Source organism: Gadus macrocephalus, chromosome 17, assembly GCF_031168955.1.
Source record: "Gadus macrocephalus chromosome 17, ASM3116895v1".
In the NCBI taxonomy this organism is placed as follows: domain Eukaryota; kingdom Metazoa; phylum Chordata; class Actinopteri; order Gadiformes; family Gadidae; genus Gadus; species Gadus macrocephalus.
Window position 1 is genome coordinate 10797631 of NC_082398.1, and position 18657 is coordinate 10816287.

Below are 18657 nucleotides of genomic sequence, written 5' to 3' on the forward strand. Positions count from 1 at the left end.
GAGTTTAATGGTCCATTGTAATATCAGAGAGGATAGGCAAGGGGTTCAGGTTATTCAGCTCCCTTCCGAACGTTTCTGGGTTTGATCCCCAATGTCCATTACCTAACTTGTGGGTATCCTTGAGCTTGATGCCCTTTATCTTTTCCTGCTCCATATTGGCATGTATCTGAATTTACTGTAATTATCGTTGGATAAAAGCTTCTGTTTGATGACTATGTACTAAATGCTAATATTCTCAATCCCTTTTCAACCCCTTTGTCTGACCAAAGATTCCGCTGAACACGCTGCAATGCAATTCCCCGTCATCGTTTCGCTGGGAATAGTAATGGCCGCCGTGTTCTTTGTCACTCTGTTATGTCTGTGGAAGCTGCGGAAGAGACAAGGTACAAAACTAATTGTTAGAATCGAAAGACCGGACATTTTACATCATGCTATGAGTCCTGTAGCTTTCAGCCTGTTCCCATGAACTCGCATCTTTTGAGACTAACCCTGATAAACACATAAGGAAATGTCTGAAAACGAATTTAAAACATTCTAAGTACTAAAGGGATTACAGCTTATTAGCATGAATCAAAAAACCTTTTATAGTATTTTTTTATATGCATGGAAATATTTTTCTGTGTATTTTGTGAATCTTTATCCGTTTGGATGTGTTTGAATTCCTAACTGGTCCATTTCTGTTTGTGCTGTATGTGTTTGTGTGGTACTGGATTTGTGTGTGTGTGTGTGTGTGTGTGTGTGTGTGTGTGTGTGTGTGTGTGTGTGTGTGTGTGTGTGTGTGTGTGTGTGTGTGTGTGTGTGTGTGTGTGTGTGTGTGTGTTAGGGTTGGACCGAGCAGCAAGGGTGATCTATGAGGTTCCCCACGAGGACTCTGAGGTGGACGGAACCAGCACCAGCTCGTCCAAAGGGTCCTCCCAGTGGGTGAGTCTGTCGGAGGGCTAGGGGGTTCCACTCCCAGCCAGAAAGTACCGGGTTTGATCCCCAATGTCCCCAGTCTAACCTGTAGGCCTCATTCATTGACATTTACATTTAGGGCATTTAGCAGACGCTTTTATCCAAAGCGACTAACATCGGTTGAAACACCGACGGCAGAGTCAACCACGCAAGGCGACAGCCAGCTCATCTGGAGCAGTTATGGTTAACTGTGTCTTGCTCAGGGACACATCAACACTCAGCAAGGAGGAGCTGGTGATCGGACTAGCAACCTTTTGGTTACAAGACAGCTGCTCTACCTCCTGAGCTAAGCCCACCCCCATTCAGTAAGAAGATCATCCCCCCTATCTGTTCCTGATAGAGGAACCAAAACGCTCGCCAGTTACTCATATAACAGTACTGCCTCGTACGCAATGAAAAACAATATTCTGAGGAGATGGAACATTGACATCATTGGAGCAGGATTTGCGTTCTCCATTGGTCAGATTCTGGATAAGAATCGTCCAACTCAAATTTTTAGTGGAAGGGGAGTTGCTGACTGTGCTCTTTACACCCCTAAAACAACCTAACTTGGACTAAACTTCTCCTTGCGTATCATGACGCATTTAACACAATGGGAAAATTACTTTTGACCAAGTGTTATTTGTGGGTGAATTCCCATTAAAAGAAAATGAAATAAATTCTGAAAGCTTATTATCAATCATAAACGTCAAGCATAATAAGGATATATGTTATGTTTGTTTAAATCCCCAGAGATCACCTAGTAGTACTTAAACTTTGTGTTTTATGCATATGAACATTACATAATCCGTCTCTCTTTCTCTCTGTCTCTCCCTCTCTTTGTCTCTGACAGTGTCAGGTACCAGTGTACGAGTCCTTCGACTACTTTGAGTGTGTGGTGGAAAGCAAGGGCAGTGGATGAAGGAGTCTCAATCGGTTGTTTCCCTTGTTGGTTTTGTAAATATCTCTGATACGTTCTGTCATCTTCTGTTTCCATCCAAGTTGTTTTTAAATAAGCTAATTGAAAGTCATACATTAACTGTGAAATAGCAATGAAGCCCTATTAGATGTAAATGATGATGAGTGTATCTCATTGTGAATAAACTATTTTAATATAGTAAATCATGTTCTCTGATACCTCAGCTATGGAAGAGTAGACCGCAATGTGGTCTGGCCTTTATTTCCACAAGGCCTGTGTGTGTGTGTGTGTGTGTGTGTAGAACTTTTGCGAATGCATGTTTTTATTCGTAGCTGTTGATGAGCAAACTATCTTCGTCAAAGGGAGCGCAGTGTGAGAATGCGTAACGTTTGGGGAAAAAGTAATCTTCCACATAGCAATGCAGGGCGTTTATTGGTTGATTTGATGAAGCTAAAACCCAAACATGAGGCAGGTTTCACTCTGTCCGTCGCTAATGGTAAACTTTTGAGTAATGGGCGTGTATCTCTGTGTGGTGACGAAGAGGCTCTATGCAGGAAGTACTAAGTAGTTCATGGGCAGGAAGTGAAGAACATGTCTGCGACGTACATTCTCATCGAATGTCGACATCAGAGCTACCTTTGGTGGTCGCCTGGCTTTTCTTTAAACCAGTTCAAATGATTTGTGCTTGCATCCTTTGCAACACGTCCAAGAAGTGATAAGAAGTGGTTACATTTGACTCACATGTCTGCTTGCTTATTCCAAACGTGTTTTAAGCAAGACTCATGACATTCAATGTAGACGCTTATGACTTTAAATGTATACAAACATGTTGACTTTGAATGTATATATTTGTTTACATTTACCTGTATGTGTACGTCAAAGTCCAAGTATACTTTATTATCCCAGAGTTGGGACATTTGTTTGGTCAAAATGCATCACATTTAAGACACATCTAAGCATACAAGATGGTACCCCCCACACACATAACAATAACATTTAGGAATAAAGTAGGTATGAATACAAATCACAACCTTCCCCCACTTACACTTCAGTCAATCAGTAGCAGGCTTGAAACGCATAGGCCTTAAACAACTTTGCAAATTAAATTAAAAACATCAAAATAAAAACACAGTGTTGCAAGAGTGGACGAAACAATTCATTATCTTGACCTGTGTCTTTCATTAAAAAATCGAATGGCTGAGCGGACAGATGACATGCTAAACCTTTTGGTTGTAATAGACCTTTGTAGCAGCCTACTGCTGCCGCAATTGCTGTGTTGAAACCAACGGGCGGGTAGGGTATCTGCTCAGCTTTATTCACAATAAGATCTGACCATAGATGAGTGACTGACCTCTGACTAAATCCAATCATTTTGCTCGCCGTCTTTACCAAACAAAACAATTTATCTTGGTCTTTTTGAGCATGATCCCGCATACACAGACTAAGCTAAGCCAGAGGACAAAACGCTCTGAAGGACCGTTTTGTAAAAGAATTCTAAAATAACAGTCCACCTGAAAGTACCAGTTAAGCTTATGTAAAAAAACATCCACTGTTGTAATTCTTTTTTATGCCTCAGATGTAGTACTTATCTCAATTTTGAGTTGGTCATCAATTTCAATGCCTAGGTGGTTGCAGCTTCTAACCCTCTCAATTGGTTTGTCATTAAAAATGATATTAGTGTGGTTGTGGTCAGATAGAGAAAGAGATTGTGTGTGTGTGTGTGTGTGTGTGTGTGTGTGTGTGTGTGTGTGTGTGTGTGTGTGTGTGTGTGTGTGTGTGTGTGTGTGTGTGTGTGTGTGTGTGTGTGTGTGTGTGTGTGTGTGTGTGTCTAGATCTTTCCCGAATGCATGTTTTTCTCTGTGGATGGCCATGAGTTAACTATCTTAATCTGAGGAAGCGTAGTGTGAGAATGCGAAACATGTGGAAAAAACGATTCAGGGTGTTGATTGGTTGATTAGGTAAAGCTTATTCATTCTACTTGCTGTAGTTTGGTCTGGCTTTGCGAGACTAGGTAAAGCTAAAAGCTAAACATGAGGCAGGTTTCACTATGCCCGTCGCTAATGGTAAACTGTTGAGAAGTGGGCGTGTTTCTCTGTGTGGTGAAGAAGAGGCTCTAAGCAGAAACTAGGACACGGACAGGAAGTGCAGAACATATCTGGGACATCCGTTGTCCTCTAGTCTAGGCTACCTTTGTTGGTCGACCAGAATTTCTTTAAAAGGTTCAGAAGTTAAAATAATGTGTCCTTGCATCCTTTGCAACACGTCCAAGACGTGAGAATGAGAAGAGGATAGATTTAACTCTCATGCCTGATTGCTTATTCGAAACGTGTTTTACGCACGACTTATGTTGTTCAACGTACAAACGTACAGTGACTTTAAATGGATACAGACGTTTTGGCTTTGAATGTATGTATTTGTTAACGTTTACCTGTACGTTTATGTATGGTTGCGGTTAGATAGATGTAGCGCCCTAGGCCATGGCTATGGGCATGACCTTCTAATTAACTAAACAGTTCACTGGGACGCTCCTAAATTCAATTCAATTAACCAACCACACACTCTGTGTTGTAATCTACACGATTTTATGTTATTTGTATTGTAGTGTCTCGTAGAGTATTTTATAACTATACCCCTTTTAAACTAGCCCCTAATGAAGGGGAATTAGCCTACCGACATGGTAATTACAATAAAAACACCCACATCCTTGTTACTATGAAAGATAGTTTCTTTGTATTACCGGTTAAACATCAATTAAATCATAGTTTCAATCAACCCACAGGTAAACCAAGTCACACATTGAATAATATTCAATGTGGAAAAAGAATGCATAAAGCAAAAGAAGTCTTATGCCGGCACAAACTATTTATCCCCACGTTGCAGGCCTGTGTCGCCGCTGGGGTAAGTGGAGGCCAAAAACAGAACGGCCGCTTCACTCACAGGAGCAAACAAACAAAAATGTCCCTTTACCTCACTTGGAGTTAGAGTTTAGATTTTCTGCCCGCACCCGAGCCCGAACCGAACCGATCCGACCCGCGGGCCGGGTCGGTCCAATATTTCCCGCCACTATCCTCGGGTCGGATCGGACCGGGCGTGATCAAGCTTTTTTAAAATTTTATTATTTTTTTAATCACTATTAGCTTAATTGGTACGGGCAAAATTGTCTATTAATCAGACGAAATATTCTATATAGGTAGATAATATTCTTAATGTATACAAAGTTGCAGAAACTACGAAATTGCAAAAGGCAACGTGTCATGCGCAGTTTTCCTCCACTGGCAAGCGTAACACCGAGCCTTGTAAGTCTCTTCATTTGGATGTACGCTACGATCCAATAGAGTGGCGAAGTCACGCCTCTTCCGGTAGGGCTCATGGGACCTATGAGATCGAAAAATATGAATGGGTGTCAATGGAGAGAAAATAATTATTTTCTGGTCCCGGTCTTTATATGCCCTGGATTACACATATGTTGTTTGTGGATTTAAATGATAATTTTTCATGCAAAGAGTTCGACCGTTTATTGTGCAATTGTTCAGATAAAGGCTGTAGAGAAAACACAACGAGAAAGACTACACGGCTCGTATGTGACGTCACGCTCCCTGCGACTGGCGTGGAGAAGACCGACAATCTTCCCATCGGCATAACTGAAACTCTGCACGTGCCCCGACTTATAATGGTTTTCACCTCTTTCGATGCTTTTATCCTCCCCTTGGAAAAAGCGGTGAAGTGGGGCAGAGAGATTGCCATCTCTGTACCGAGTTCCAAGGGGGGACTCTCTAAATCAGGGGTGTCAAACTCATTTTAGCTCAGGGGCCACATGGAGGATAATCTATTCTCAAGTGGGCCGGACCGGTAAAAATATGGCATAATTATGTAAAATTAAACATGCTGTGAGCACACCAAACACAGGTTTCCCATTTACTTCCGTGAATAAAAAGGACGATGACCATTTTTCTTGGAAAACTCTGCACTCTGTGTCCACTTTTCGTCTTTTTGACAGAGACATTTTGGGGCAATGAGAGTGCCAAAGCGCAAAATGTTGAAAGTGTAAGGCAGAACGACAAGGTAGCTCCGGGCTAGCTGCACTACCTGTTTATACTTGTTCCCTGCTCAGCCCCGGTATAAAGTTTGCTTGCTTAACATAATTGCTATTGCGACTTCTAGTGGACACATTCAGAAGCAGATCATTTTACGTTACATTCCAAAGCGACTTCCAATTACACACAATTGTCCAGTAGTTCAATGTACAAAAAAAAACAAAACAAAAATTATATATATATATATTTTTTTACAATACTGTACTTCACAAAATCATCTCGCGGGCCGAATTAAACCCGTTTGCGGGCCTGATCCGGCCCGTGGGCCGTACGTTTGACACCCCTGCTCTAAATCGACGCCACTTCGACCTGGGCGGGACTTTACGTCCTACGTCACTCGCTATGGGTGTGCATGTGTGCGCGTAGCAGTCACTCGCGATGGGTGTGCATGTGAGAAAGGTTTTGGCTTTTAGTGTCTATGGGTTGGTAATAACGGTTCTGATGATTTTTCTGATGGAAAAGTGGTCTTTTATTTCCATAATCTTTGTTCAGGGAACGCATAAACCCGTTTGTTAGTTAGCAGTTAAACAAAATGCGATCTCTTTGTTTACAGTTACCAACGACCAACGTTTAAAGACTGATGATTGGGGGTTCGATTCCCTAGTGATGCAAGTTTTTTTCTTTCATTTTGGACTGCACACACATCGCGAGTGAAGGATACTCGCACAATGTACACACATCACTGTCTTTACAATTTCTAGGCAACCGAAGTTTGAAGATTGTCAAGTGGTTAACTCTTGAACTAAGACCTGATGGGTTAGTGGTCAGAGAACAACTCATTGACGCGGGGAGAAGGGGTTCGATTCCTTAATGAAGCTAGCTTTTTTCTTTCATATTGGACTGGATGTTTGTATGCCATTTTGCGTAACTTGTAGTTTATGATGAAGAAATGTTACTGGGGTTAATGTTAGGGTAACGGTAAGGGTAAGACACAAAGTGTTTTTGCAACACAATATTTCTTACAATAACAAAGTTCAAAGTTTTGATGACTCCAGTAGGAAACTTAAGATACCTAGAGAAATGCCTGAGTGCTCACAAAACATCAACAAGTCAGCAGTGTGGTACAGGGTGATCATTTCTGATATACAGTAGGCCTACAAAAGCTGAAACTATAAGCCAGGAGTGGGAAAGATGCAGACGCAGACGTGGGAAGCAATAAGACACACCAACACACAGTTGCCTGTTGCAAAGTGGTTCAGAGTTTAATATAAATAGTTAGGGTTAGCTGGTATGGCGTTATCTGGTATGGCTACTCTAATGTTAGCTTAGTTCGTGTTGTTTCGTCATGTCATTTGTAGAAATATAGCCTATCATCACAGACTGTAGGAATGTCACCCACCCTCCATCGCGTACGACACTGACGCTCGTAATCCTGTAGTGCAAGGGAGTTCGTGCACAGATCCCTGAGACAAACGGCTACGCGCACACATGCACACCCATAGCGAGTGACGTAGGACGTAAAGTCCCGCCCAGGTCGAAGTGGCGTCGATTTAGAGAGTCCCCATTCTCTGGAGTCCCTTCCAAGGGGGGACTCTCTAAATCGACGCCACTTCGACCTGGGCGGGACTTTACGTCCTACGTCACTCGCTATGGGTTTGCATGTGTGCGCGTAGCCGTTTGTCTCAGGGATCTGTGCACGAACTCCCTTGCACTACAGATTACGAGCGTCAGTGTCGTACGCGATGGAGGGTGGGTGACATTCCTACAGTCTGTGATGATAGGCTATATTTCTACAAATGACTTACCATTACTAGCGATTAACATGACGAAACAACACGAACTAAGCTAACATTAGACTATAGCCATACCAGATAACGCCATACCAGCTAACCCTAACTATTTATATTAAACTCTGAACCATTTTGCAACAGGCAACTGTGTGTTGGTGGTCTTATTGCTTCCCACGTCTGCGTCTGCATCTTTCCCACTCCTGGCTAATAGTTTCAGCTTTAGTACTGTATATCAGAAATGATCACCCAGTACCACACTGCTGACTTGTTGATGTTTTGTGAGGACTCACGCATTTCTCTAGGTATCTTAAGTTTCCTACTGGAGTCATCAAAACTTTGGACTTTGTTATTGTAAGAAATATTGTGTTACAAAAACACTTTGTGTCTTACCCTTAGCGTTACCCTAACCTTAACCCCAGTAACATTTCTTCATCATAAACTACAAGTTACGCAAAATGGCATACAAACATCCAGTCCAATATTAAAGAAAAAAGCTAGCTTCATTAAGGAATCGAACCCCTTATCCCCGCGTTAATGAGTTGTTCTCTGACCACTACCCATCAGGTCTTAGTACATGCGATTCAAGAGTTAACCACTTGACAATCTTTAAACTTCGGTTGCCTAGAAATTGTAAAGACAGTGATGTGTGTACATTGTGCGAGTATCCGGCACTCGCGATGTGTGTGCAGTCCAAAATGAAAGAAAAAACCTTGCATCACTAGGGAATCGAACCCCCAATCATCAGTTGGTCGTTGACTCGTTGGTAACTGTAAACAAAGAGATCGCATTTTGTTTAACTGCTAACTAACAAACGGGTTTATGCGTTCACTGAACAAAGATTATGGAAATAAAAGACCACTTTTCCATCAGAAAAATCATCAGAACCGTTATTACCAACCCATAGACACTAAAGCCAAAACCTTTCTCACATGCACACCCATCGCGAGTGACGGCTATGCGCACACATGCACACCCATAGCGAGTGACGTAGGACGTAAAGTCCCGCCCAGGTCGAAGTGGCGTCGATTTAGAGAGTCCCTTCCAAGGGCGGGTGTGGTGACGTATATCATATGCGTCGAGAGCAGCGAAGAGCTGTAGTTCACAAAGCGGCCTCACATAAAACCTAAAATTATCAAACTTCTTCACGAACATTTTTAGTTTTCTTTGCATGAAAAATTATCATTTAAATCCACAAACAACATATGTGTAATCCAGGGCATATAAAGACTGGGACCAGAAAATAATTATTTTCTCTCCATTGACACCCATTCATATTTTTCGATCTCATAGATCCCATGAGCCCTACCGGAAGGGGCGTGACTTCGCCACTCTATTACGAATACAACACACATTTAGGCTACACGTGTTGTCCTTGTTGCATTGTTCATCTGGATAATTGTTAACTAATTTCTGTGATTCACTTCAAGCAACTCAAAATTGTTGTTGACAGCGTCAGCTATAACCGCCCACATATTAAGAAATGGTCGGGTTTAAATCGGTCGCGGGCTCATCATTACAGTTAATGTACTGGGCCGGACCGGGCCGGGCTCGAATGAGCACGGGCTCGGATAGGGTCGGGTTTGATTTTTCGGCCCGATCTAAGCGTGTGTGTGGAGATCCGCGGCTGAAGTAGGAAGTGAAGATTGCTGATTGAACACAGGTGTGACGGAAGAATGGGGTACAGTGGCGTCAAGTGGCCAAGAGATGGGGGTGTTGGACCGCGTAGCAGAACGCGGCGTGACAATCCAATAATTTTGCTTGCTGTCTTTACCAAACGCTAGAATTTATCTTCGTCTTTTTTGCGCATGTTCCCAAATACACAGACTTAGCCAGAGGACAATACTCTCTGAAGGACTGTTTTGTAAAAAACATTCTTAAATAATAAAGTCCACCTGAAAGTAGTTAAGCTTATGTAAAAAAACATCCACTGTTTTTTTTTTTTTTTACCTTACCGTAGTAGGCTACATAACTCAAATTTGCGTTGGTCATCAAATTATATGCCTGGGTATTTGTAGCTTCTGACCCTCTCAATTGGTTTGTCATGAACAATGCTGTTATGGTGGTTGTGGTTAGATAGAGAAAGAGAGTGTGTGTGTGTGTGTGTGTGTGTGTGTGTGTGTGTGTGTGTGTGTGTGTGTGTGTGTGTGTGTGTGTGTGTGTGTGTGTGTGTGTGTGGGGGGGGGGGGGGGGGAAGTGGGAGGTACGATGTCTGTAAGAAAACTATCACAATTGCTGAGTTGTGCATAAGTGGAGGATGGAGTTTCCACTGAGGACTATGTTGCTTCTCTCTCTGGGGCCGCTGCTGGCTCGGGGTGAGTACCGCTCATAACTCATCTTCCTCCCGCTGCTATGAAGACCTTAAGAAAAGGGATTCCCAACCAGGGGTACGCCTACACTCTGGGGTATTTTAGCAGTTCCTGCGGGTACCTGGAACGATTTGGATGTAACTTTATTGCACCCACAAATCAGTTTGTTAAAAATTATGCTGAATCTTGATGATCAGGATATGGGGGTATGTATAAGACAGAAACGATGAGAAACACTTGTTTAGTAATATAATTCAACGTCCTTCCGCTTCTGTCTTGTTCCAGAAATTGTTCAAGGGAAGGATATAAAGGTGTATCAGACGGCAGATTTGGAGGTCGTCGAGGGAGACAGCGTCACACTCCATTGTTGCTGGACAGCCGTCAACCCCAAAAAGTATAAAGTGAACTGGTTGAAAAATGAGGATCAAATTCTTCACCAACCGACAGCCGTGAGGTATGACGGAGAGGGCTGTGGTTCGGCCCTGTCACCTGTGAACAACGGTACCTGTGGCTGTGCCACCCTGACCCTTCCCAACGTCACCCGCAACCACGCTGGGCGCTACGTCTGCAAGGTGACCATGAATAAGCCCATGCTTATTCAGTTAAGGGGAAGAGGCACGAGGATCACCGTCACAGAACGACGGAACCCCAACAGCTGCACAACACAAGAAAGTATGTCATTTTTATCTCAGTCTTGTTTTGATTCTTTTCCAAACAAAAAATTCATTCTGTTTACTTCGGTACCAGAATTTAGTCGTCTATTGTAATATATGACAGGATAGGCTAGAGTTTTCGGTTGTTCAACTTCCGGCCGAAAGGTACTGGGTTGGATCCCCAATGTCCGTAGCCTAACCTGTTGGCATCCTTGAGCAAGATGCACCCTAACATATCATTGGATAAAAGCTTGTGTTGGTTGACAATGGATTCAATGCTTATTTTGTCAATCCCTTTTCAACCTATTTGTCTGACCAAAGACTCGACTATAGACGTGTCACTGTGGCCCCGGGTCCCCGTCGTTGTTTCACTGGCTATAGTAATGGCCGCTGCGTTCCTCGTCACTCTGATCTGTTTTTGGAAGCTGCGGAAGAGAGAATGTACAAAACATTCAAATCGAAACAGAGGAAATTTTTATAACATGGTATGAGTCCAGTAGCTTCCAGCCTGTTAGCATGAACCTACAACTTGTTATACTAACTCTGGTAATAAGAAAACGTCTAAAAACAATTAAAAAGGTGCCAGGTGGTTAACAGATTTTAACTTATTATATGAATTCCGAAAACATTTTATACACATTTTTGTGTGCATGTAAACATTTTATACTGTGTGTGTGTGTGTGTGTGTGTGTGTGTGTGTGTGTGTGTGTGTGTGTGTGTGTGTGTGTGTGTGTGTGTGTGTGTGTGTGTGTGTGTTAGGGTTGGACCGAACAGCAAGGGTGATCTATGAGGTTCCCCACGGAGACTCTGAGGTGGACGGAACCAGCACCAGCTCGTCCAAAGGGTCCTCCCAGTGGGTGAGTCTGTCGGAGGGCTAGGGGGTTCCACTCCCAGACAGAAAGTACCGGGTTTGATCCCCAATGTCCCCAGTCTCATTCAGCAAGAAGATCATCACCCCTACCTGTTCCTCAAAGAGGAACCACAACGCTTTCTAGTTACTAATACAACTGTACTGCCTCGTACGAAACAAAAACATTAATCTGAGGAGTTGGAACATGGTTATCATCGTGTTTTCCATTGTTCAGATTGTGGATAAAAATACGCCCATCATCCAACTCATGTTTTTAGTGGAAGGGGAGTTGATGTTGCTGACTGTGCTCTTTACACAACACGCGTTATGAAGCAGTACTCTCCAACACCCCTAGCACAACCTAAGTTGGACTAAACTTCTCCTTGCATATCATGACGTGTTTTGCACAATGGGAATAATTACTTTTGAGTTGCTTGTAAGTGTTGCTTGTGGGTGAATTCCCATTCAAAGAAAATAGTCAAATAAATTCGAAAAGCTTATTATCAATCATAAATGTAAAGCATAATATGTATAGATGTTATCAGTTTTTTTAAAATCCCTAGAGAATACATACTTGATCTTAAACTTGTGCTTAAATTTATATGAATTCAAGTAACCATTTTTGACGTAACTTGTCTCTCTTTGTCTGTCCCTCCCTCTCTTTGTCTCGGACAGTGTCAGGTACCCGTGTATGAGTCCTTCGACTACTTTGAGCGTGTGGTGGAAAGCAAGGGCAGTGGATGAAGGAGTCTCAATCGGTTGTTTCCCTTGTTGGTTTTGTAAATATCTCACTCTGATACGTTCTGTCTTCTTCTGTGTCCATCCATGTTTTTTTTAAATAAGCTAATTTAAAGTCATACATTAACTGAGAAATAGCAATGAAGCCTTATTAGATGTAATTGATGATGAGTGATGGTTGTATGTAATTTTGAATAAATCATTTTCATACAGTAATAGATGTTCTCCACAAGGCCTGTGTGTGTGTGTGTGTGTGTGTGTGTGTGTGTGGATCTTTCGTGGGTGCATGTTTTTGTCCGTAGATGTCAATGGGCAAACTATCTTGATCTGAGGAAGCTCAGTTTGAGAATGAGAAACGTACGGAAAAAGGTAATCTTCCACCTAACGATACAGGGTTTTGTTTCGTTGATTAGATAAAGCTAAAACCTAAACATGAGGCAGGTTTCAATATGCCCGTCGCTCATGGTAAACTGTTGAGGAGTGGACTTGTTACTCTGTGGTGAAGAATAGGAAGTGGACAGGAAGTGAAGAACATGCCTGCGACGTCCATTCTCATCGAATGTCGACATCTAAGCTACCTTTATTGGTCGGCTGGCTTTTCTTTTACAGATTAAGAAGTTCAAAGGATTTGTGATTTCATCCTTTGCAACACGGCTTATTCCAAACGTGTTTTAAGCAAGACTTATGACGTTCAATGAATAGAAAAATAGAAATAGAAAGCCTTTTATTGTCATTGCACGAGTCAAGTACAACAACATTTTTAGTAAGCTTTCCAAATTGGTGCATTTGAGAAAATAAATATATATAAATATAACAAGTACAACAGTATACCAAATAGAAATGTAAATAATGTAAAATAAATAAATAAAAATAAAGTAAAGTACAGTACAGCAGTGGGAGGTTGTGCACCCCACACCGTCCACAGAAACCACATGCGCATTCAGTGCAATTGAAATAGAACTATGCTTGCGGTCGGGGGTCAGTGGGGTTGGGGGTCAGTGGGGGGGGGGGGGGGGTCAGTCAGTCGGGGGTCAGTGCATGTATGTGTTCAGGGTGGATACAGCTTTAGGGAAGAAGCTGTCTCTGAACCGTGAAGACCTGGTTCTGATGGACCTATAGCGCCTGCCAGAGGGCATCAGGTCGAACAGGTGTAAGCCAGGGTGTGAGCTGTCCTTTGTGATTCTCTCCGCTCTGCTGAGGCAGCGGGAGATGTATATGTCCTTCAGGGAGGGGAGGGGGCAGCCGGTGATCCTCTGTGCGGTGTTTATCACTCCCTGGAGTTTCTTCCGCGCTGCCTCAGTGCACTGTGAAAACCACACTGAGATACAGAACGTCAGAAGACTCTCGATGGTGGAGCGGTAGAAGGTCACCAGCAGCTTCTCTCCCACGTTGTTCCTCCTGAGCACCCTGAGGAAGTGAAGCCGCTGCTGAGCCTTCTTGACGACCGCCGCCGTGTTGGCAGTCCAGGAGAGGCCAGCAGAGATCATGGTGCCCAGGAAGCGGAAGGTGTGGACTCTCTCTACACAGTCACCGTTGATGTAGAGGGAAGCCGGGTCTGCTCTGCTTTTCCTGAAGTCCAGGATGATCTCTTTAGTTTTTGTGGTGTATAGACTTATGTCTTTAAATGTATACAGACGTGTTGACTTTGAATGTATACATTTGTTAACATTTACCTGTTCGTGGACGTTAAAGTCAAAGTATGCTGTATTATCCCAGAGTTGGGACATTTGTTTGGTCCGAATGCAGCACATTTAAGACACATCTAGGCATACAAGTTGGTACCCGAAACACACATAACAGTTACATTTAGGAATAAATAGGTAGGTATGAATACAACTCACAACCTTCCCCCACTTACTCTTCAGTCAATCAGTAGCAGGCTTGAAACACATAGGCCTTTCACAACATTCCAAATTAAATGAAAAACATTAAAATAAAAACACAGTGTTGCAAGAGTGGACGAAACCACTCATTATCTTGACCTGTGTCTTTCTTTTTTAGGTATTTTTACATTTTTGAAGTCATACACAGAATACAAGTAGGCCTACAATAACATGAACAATAGAAAGGGGGCACACCAGTATAAGTTTAGTTTTATACACATTTACTTTGATGGCTTACAGCTCATCCTGATAGTGTAGCGTCATCTATTTTGTTAATGAAGGTAGTCCATTTCTTCTATTTACATGAGAACATCACTTCTCTGGATCTTAGGCAAAAAGTCATTTTTTCCAATGCATAGATCTGTTTCACTATGCCCATCCATTGTTTGAGGTTTGGAGTGTCCGGTTGATACCAGTTCTTAGTGATTGTTTTCTTACAGGCCATCATCAGTAATATTTTGCACAGATACAAATCTGTATCCTTAAAATACAGAAGTAAAGCACCTTTACATTGTTCGTGACTTCATATCCCAGAATCTTAGTAAGACATATTTTCCCCCAAAATATCTGAATGTTTGGGCATAGCCAGAAAACAAGAGACAAAAAAACAAGATTCTCTCCACTTCTTTGAGCTTGTGGATGAGTGCTGTGCTTTCCACATAGAACACCAATCCTCCTGTGATATTTCTATGTTTAATTCCTTCCACCATTTTTCTTTAACATATCCTGTCCTATCCATATCCTATCCTGTTTCTTTCTGTAGGCCCTGATATTTTTGGGAAATAATTGTATTACTCTTTTTTTCATAAGCTTCAACTACGATTTCAACCACTGCATTACCCTCTAGTTCTGGTTGAAATTTCTTATTATAGTAATCTCTCATTTGCAAATATCTGAAAAAATCTTTATTTTCTAGATCAAATTATTTTTGTAATTGTTCAAAACTTTTGAAGTGCCCACCCTGTGTGAGTGTACATATAGCTTTTATACCCTTGTCCCACCACTGGCTTCATATTGCGGGCAGCTTCCGCATATTACAAATCTCATTTGGGCTGCATAGAAATATTGCCAGTGACACACCGCCCTCCTCTTTATATATTTGAAGTGTTTTTTTATCTGACCCTTGGTCTCTTGCCGGCCTAAAAAAAACGTGAGATCAATTTGTCCCACAACCTGAATTGTGCTTCTGGGATCATCTGTGGAAACAGATATAGTAGTCTTGGCAGTATGTTCATTTGATCAAATCCATACGTGTCCCCATATCCCCTGACATCTGTTTCAATATTTTCGTTGCCCTGTTTATAATTGATTTCAGATGTGCTGCCAAGAGTTTTTTGTTAATGTCACTCCAAGGTATTTTAATACATTGAGTATTTACCAAAATCATCTAGTATTGCCATCAGTTTAGGAAAGGTTTTTATCTGGGTGCATCAGAGTCACAATATCATCGGCGAAAAGTCCTATGCTGTGTTCCTGTCTGTTCCTACTTGGATTCCTTTCAGACCGCTGTTCAGTCTGATCAGCTGTGCCAAAGGTTCTATAAATATGGCAAACAGAGTGGGGCTAAGGCAGCATCCCTGGCGAGTGCCTCTTTGTAAAATAAAACAATCGGTTAAGTGACCGTTGATTTTTATCCTTGCTGTGGGGTCTTTGTAGAGACTTTGAATACATTGTATTAACTGTTTCTGAAAACCTAATTTCTCCAGTACCTGATATAAAAATCCCCAATTAACACAGTCAAAAGTAGGGATGGGAATCGAGAACCGGTTCTTGTTCAGAACCGGTGCCGAGTCAACCGATTCCTTGGAATCATTAGCAAGCCTGCTTAACGATTACGCTTATCAGTTCCGGTCGCGGCAAATGCGTCATGACGTCACACACACGCTGCTTTGTTTTGGTTCAGAACGCAGAGAACATGGGGCCGCCGAGGAAGAATTTTATTGTGCGTTCACACCAAAAGCGACGGGGCGACAAGATCCCATACAAAGTGAACGTAGAGACGCGTATCGGGCGAACGTGCACAGGCGAGCACGTTCAAGAGGATTTTTGCCGCAACAAATTCGCTCAAGTTGAAATATTTCAACTTTGACTTGAATTTCGCTTGATGAAAGCCAATCAGCGTTCAACAGCGTGACATGTGTAATGTAACAGCCAATCAGCGTTCAACCGTCAAAATGATTATATCAGTAGCTTTTGGTCACTGATCTCTGTCCATATGATGAATGAATAAAGAAATGTTCTTCATATTAAAAGTTTGATCCATTTTGATTATACATATTTATGCTGGCAAAATTTAGCATGATGACCAACGTAATTATTTCCCGGATTTTGTATTGGTTACCGTAGTCCCTAAATGTATGTAGAAATGCAGAAAATGGTATTCAAATCTCAATATTTTTTCTAGGCGATTACCCCCAGACCCCCGGATTATTGTGTCCTCCCCACTTCTCAAACCAAAGTTACGCCCTTGCATTCAGGGCTATTAGTACGAGCCAGAATACAGCCAGGAAGAATTGACACGAATAGAGGAGGAGGCTGCTGCGGCTGCAGCTGAACAAGCCTTGCCTGTGGCCGAGGACGAGGAGCCGGAGCGCGCCGGTTTGCTCTGTTCGCCTATAGACACTAACAGAGTCCCTGTGCTGCAGCGAATTTCAGCAATGCCAGTTTCTTCTAGAATAAATGGCTGAAACTGGCGAGGACGGAGCCATCTTTGTAACCTCTCACCCAGGCTTTACGCCTCATCTAAACTGTTGGGTATTGGATACATATTTCCGGACACAGAAAGTGACTGGAAACGCTAGGCCAAGCCCGCCGGGAGAAACTGACGTCTGAGCATAGAGTAAGTGTTGTTTGTTTTTACTAACACATTGACTACAATAGTTTTGAATCCCGGGGAACGTGACAATGTATCCAAAAGTAGCCGATCTTATTGGCAGAGCATAGGCTACGTCACGTTAGCTTGAAGTCTGTGTAATTCTGTATAGGCTAAGCCTTAAAGGCACCCAGTGCAACTTTATGTAAACATTCAATGAAAAATAAACATTCAATTTCTATTTTTTTTTACACGTAGTAAGTTTCAATAACTCCATACCATTACATATCGACATTCAAGGAGCAAAGATGAGACGTCGTTGTGTGGTGAGAACTGATAGAAAATCGTAAACAACAACAATCGCCGGTGGGGAGAAGCCATTTTTCCATTGACTGGAAGCCTGCTTTATTTATTGTAGGTTACAAAAAATAAAGAAAATGGCGGCATTGTTGTTGTTATCGATTTTGTATCAGTTCTCACCACACAACGACGTCTCATCTTTGCTGCTTAAATGTCGGTATGTAATGGTATGGAGTTATTGAAACTTACTACGTGTAAAAAAGACTAGAAATTGAATGTTTATTTTTAAGCCTCGAAAGTTGCACTGGGTGCCTTTAAGGCATAATTTCAATTTTGCTTTGCTGATGTTGTTCTCTTTCTTTCTTAGACAGTAGCGGCTTCCTGTGTTGTCCAGGCAGATGGGCAGTACCCTGGCTAACAGGAGACAGTCGATGCTCAAGATGAGCTGTGACTATTTGACTCTAGCAAACGCACCCTACACGTTTTATTGCTGCAAATAGTTCAAATTTTTTCATGAATAAAACTTTATATTCATGTTGGTTGATGTGATTTGTTTACTAACTTAAGTGCTGTTATACTAAAGTAGGCCTACTGTATAAGATAAACACTTATTTCAACTGGGGAGAAAAGGTTGAGCACAAATACTTGATATGCTGAGCGACTGTAATTAGCAACTGTTTTTATGCTGTACAGCCACGGGGATATGCTTACACAAAGTTTGCTTGCGCTACCACTCGCGCTAGGACCATGGGTCCTTCCCCCTCCGGGCGGGGCAGCGGGCGCAATGCACTGTGGTAGTTTGAGGATTTCTGACTTTTGAGTCAGAGAGACACTTTCTGCCTTTTATCAGGCTAGGGTGAACCGATTTCAATTTTTATAATGCATAGAATTATTTACTTCATATAACCTTCATATCTCCGCCGGTGAAGAATCCAGCAAATACAGCGCTCGCCCTCGGCGTTGGACTAACTAATATGTTTCAGACAATATATCGAGTTGTAACTGGAGATACAAAAGTACATTGTACAGAGAAATCATCATTTCCATTTCACCTGTCATTTTTTGATGAGCGTCTCGGTCAGCTTGTGGCAGCGTCATGGCAACCAAATTAACTTCTTTCCACAAGTTTCGCAGTCTCACACTGCACTTCCTCAGATTAAGATAGTTTCCTCACTGACAGCATTCGCTAATGGTAAACTGTTGAGGATTGGGCGTGTGTTTCTCTGAGTGGTGAAGAAGAGGCTCTATGCAGTAGGCGAGGGACAGGAAGTGAAGAATTTGTCTGTGACATCCGTTCTCATCGAATGTCGAAATCAAGGCTACCTTGATTGGTCGACCAGATTTTCTTTTGAAAGTTCAGAAGTTCAAAGGATTTGTGCTTGCCTCCTTTGCAACACGTCCAAGAAGGGATAAGAGGTTCCATTTAACTAACATGCCTG

At 42.3% G+C, this 18657-nt stretch overlaps 1 protein-coding gene and 1 long non-coding RNA gene across 13 annotated transcripts in view; one reads left to right on the forward strand and one right to left on the reverse strand.

The window, feature by feature from the left end:
* Positions 1-2079, forward strand: part of LOC132475922 (uncharacterized) — a 23837-nt gene extending 21758 nt beyond the window's left edge. For 3 of the 12 annotated variants that reach the window (XR_009530021.1, XR_009530023.1, XR_009530024.1), the window contains exons 10-12: positions 270-383; positions 824-921; positions 1787-2078. Coding sequence is in view for 2 of the 12 variants with exons in the window: in XM_060077317.1 (XP_059933300.1) it covers positions 270-383; positions 824-921; positions 1787-1855 (281 nt within the window). In the remaining 10 variants the exon portion in view is untranslated. Of the gene's footprint in view, positions 1-269; positions 384-823; positions 922-1786 lie in introns of all 12 variants that reach the window. The other 9 variants (XR_009530016.1, XR_009530019.1, XR_009530017.1 and 6 more) reach the window with 5 other exon arrangements.
* LOC132475964 (uncharacterized) lies at positions 675-11882 on the reverse strand. The gene is made up of 2 exons (XR_009530043.1): positions 11789-11882; positions 675-1478 (listed from the first exon to the last, which is right to left on the reverse strand). It is a non-coding gene; the product is annotated as an uncharacterized LOC132475964 (long non-coding RNA).
* Between the last annotated feature and the right edge of the window lie 6775 nt (positions 11883-18657).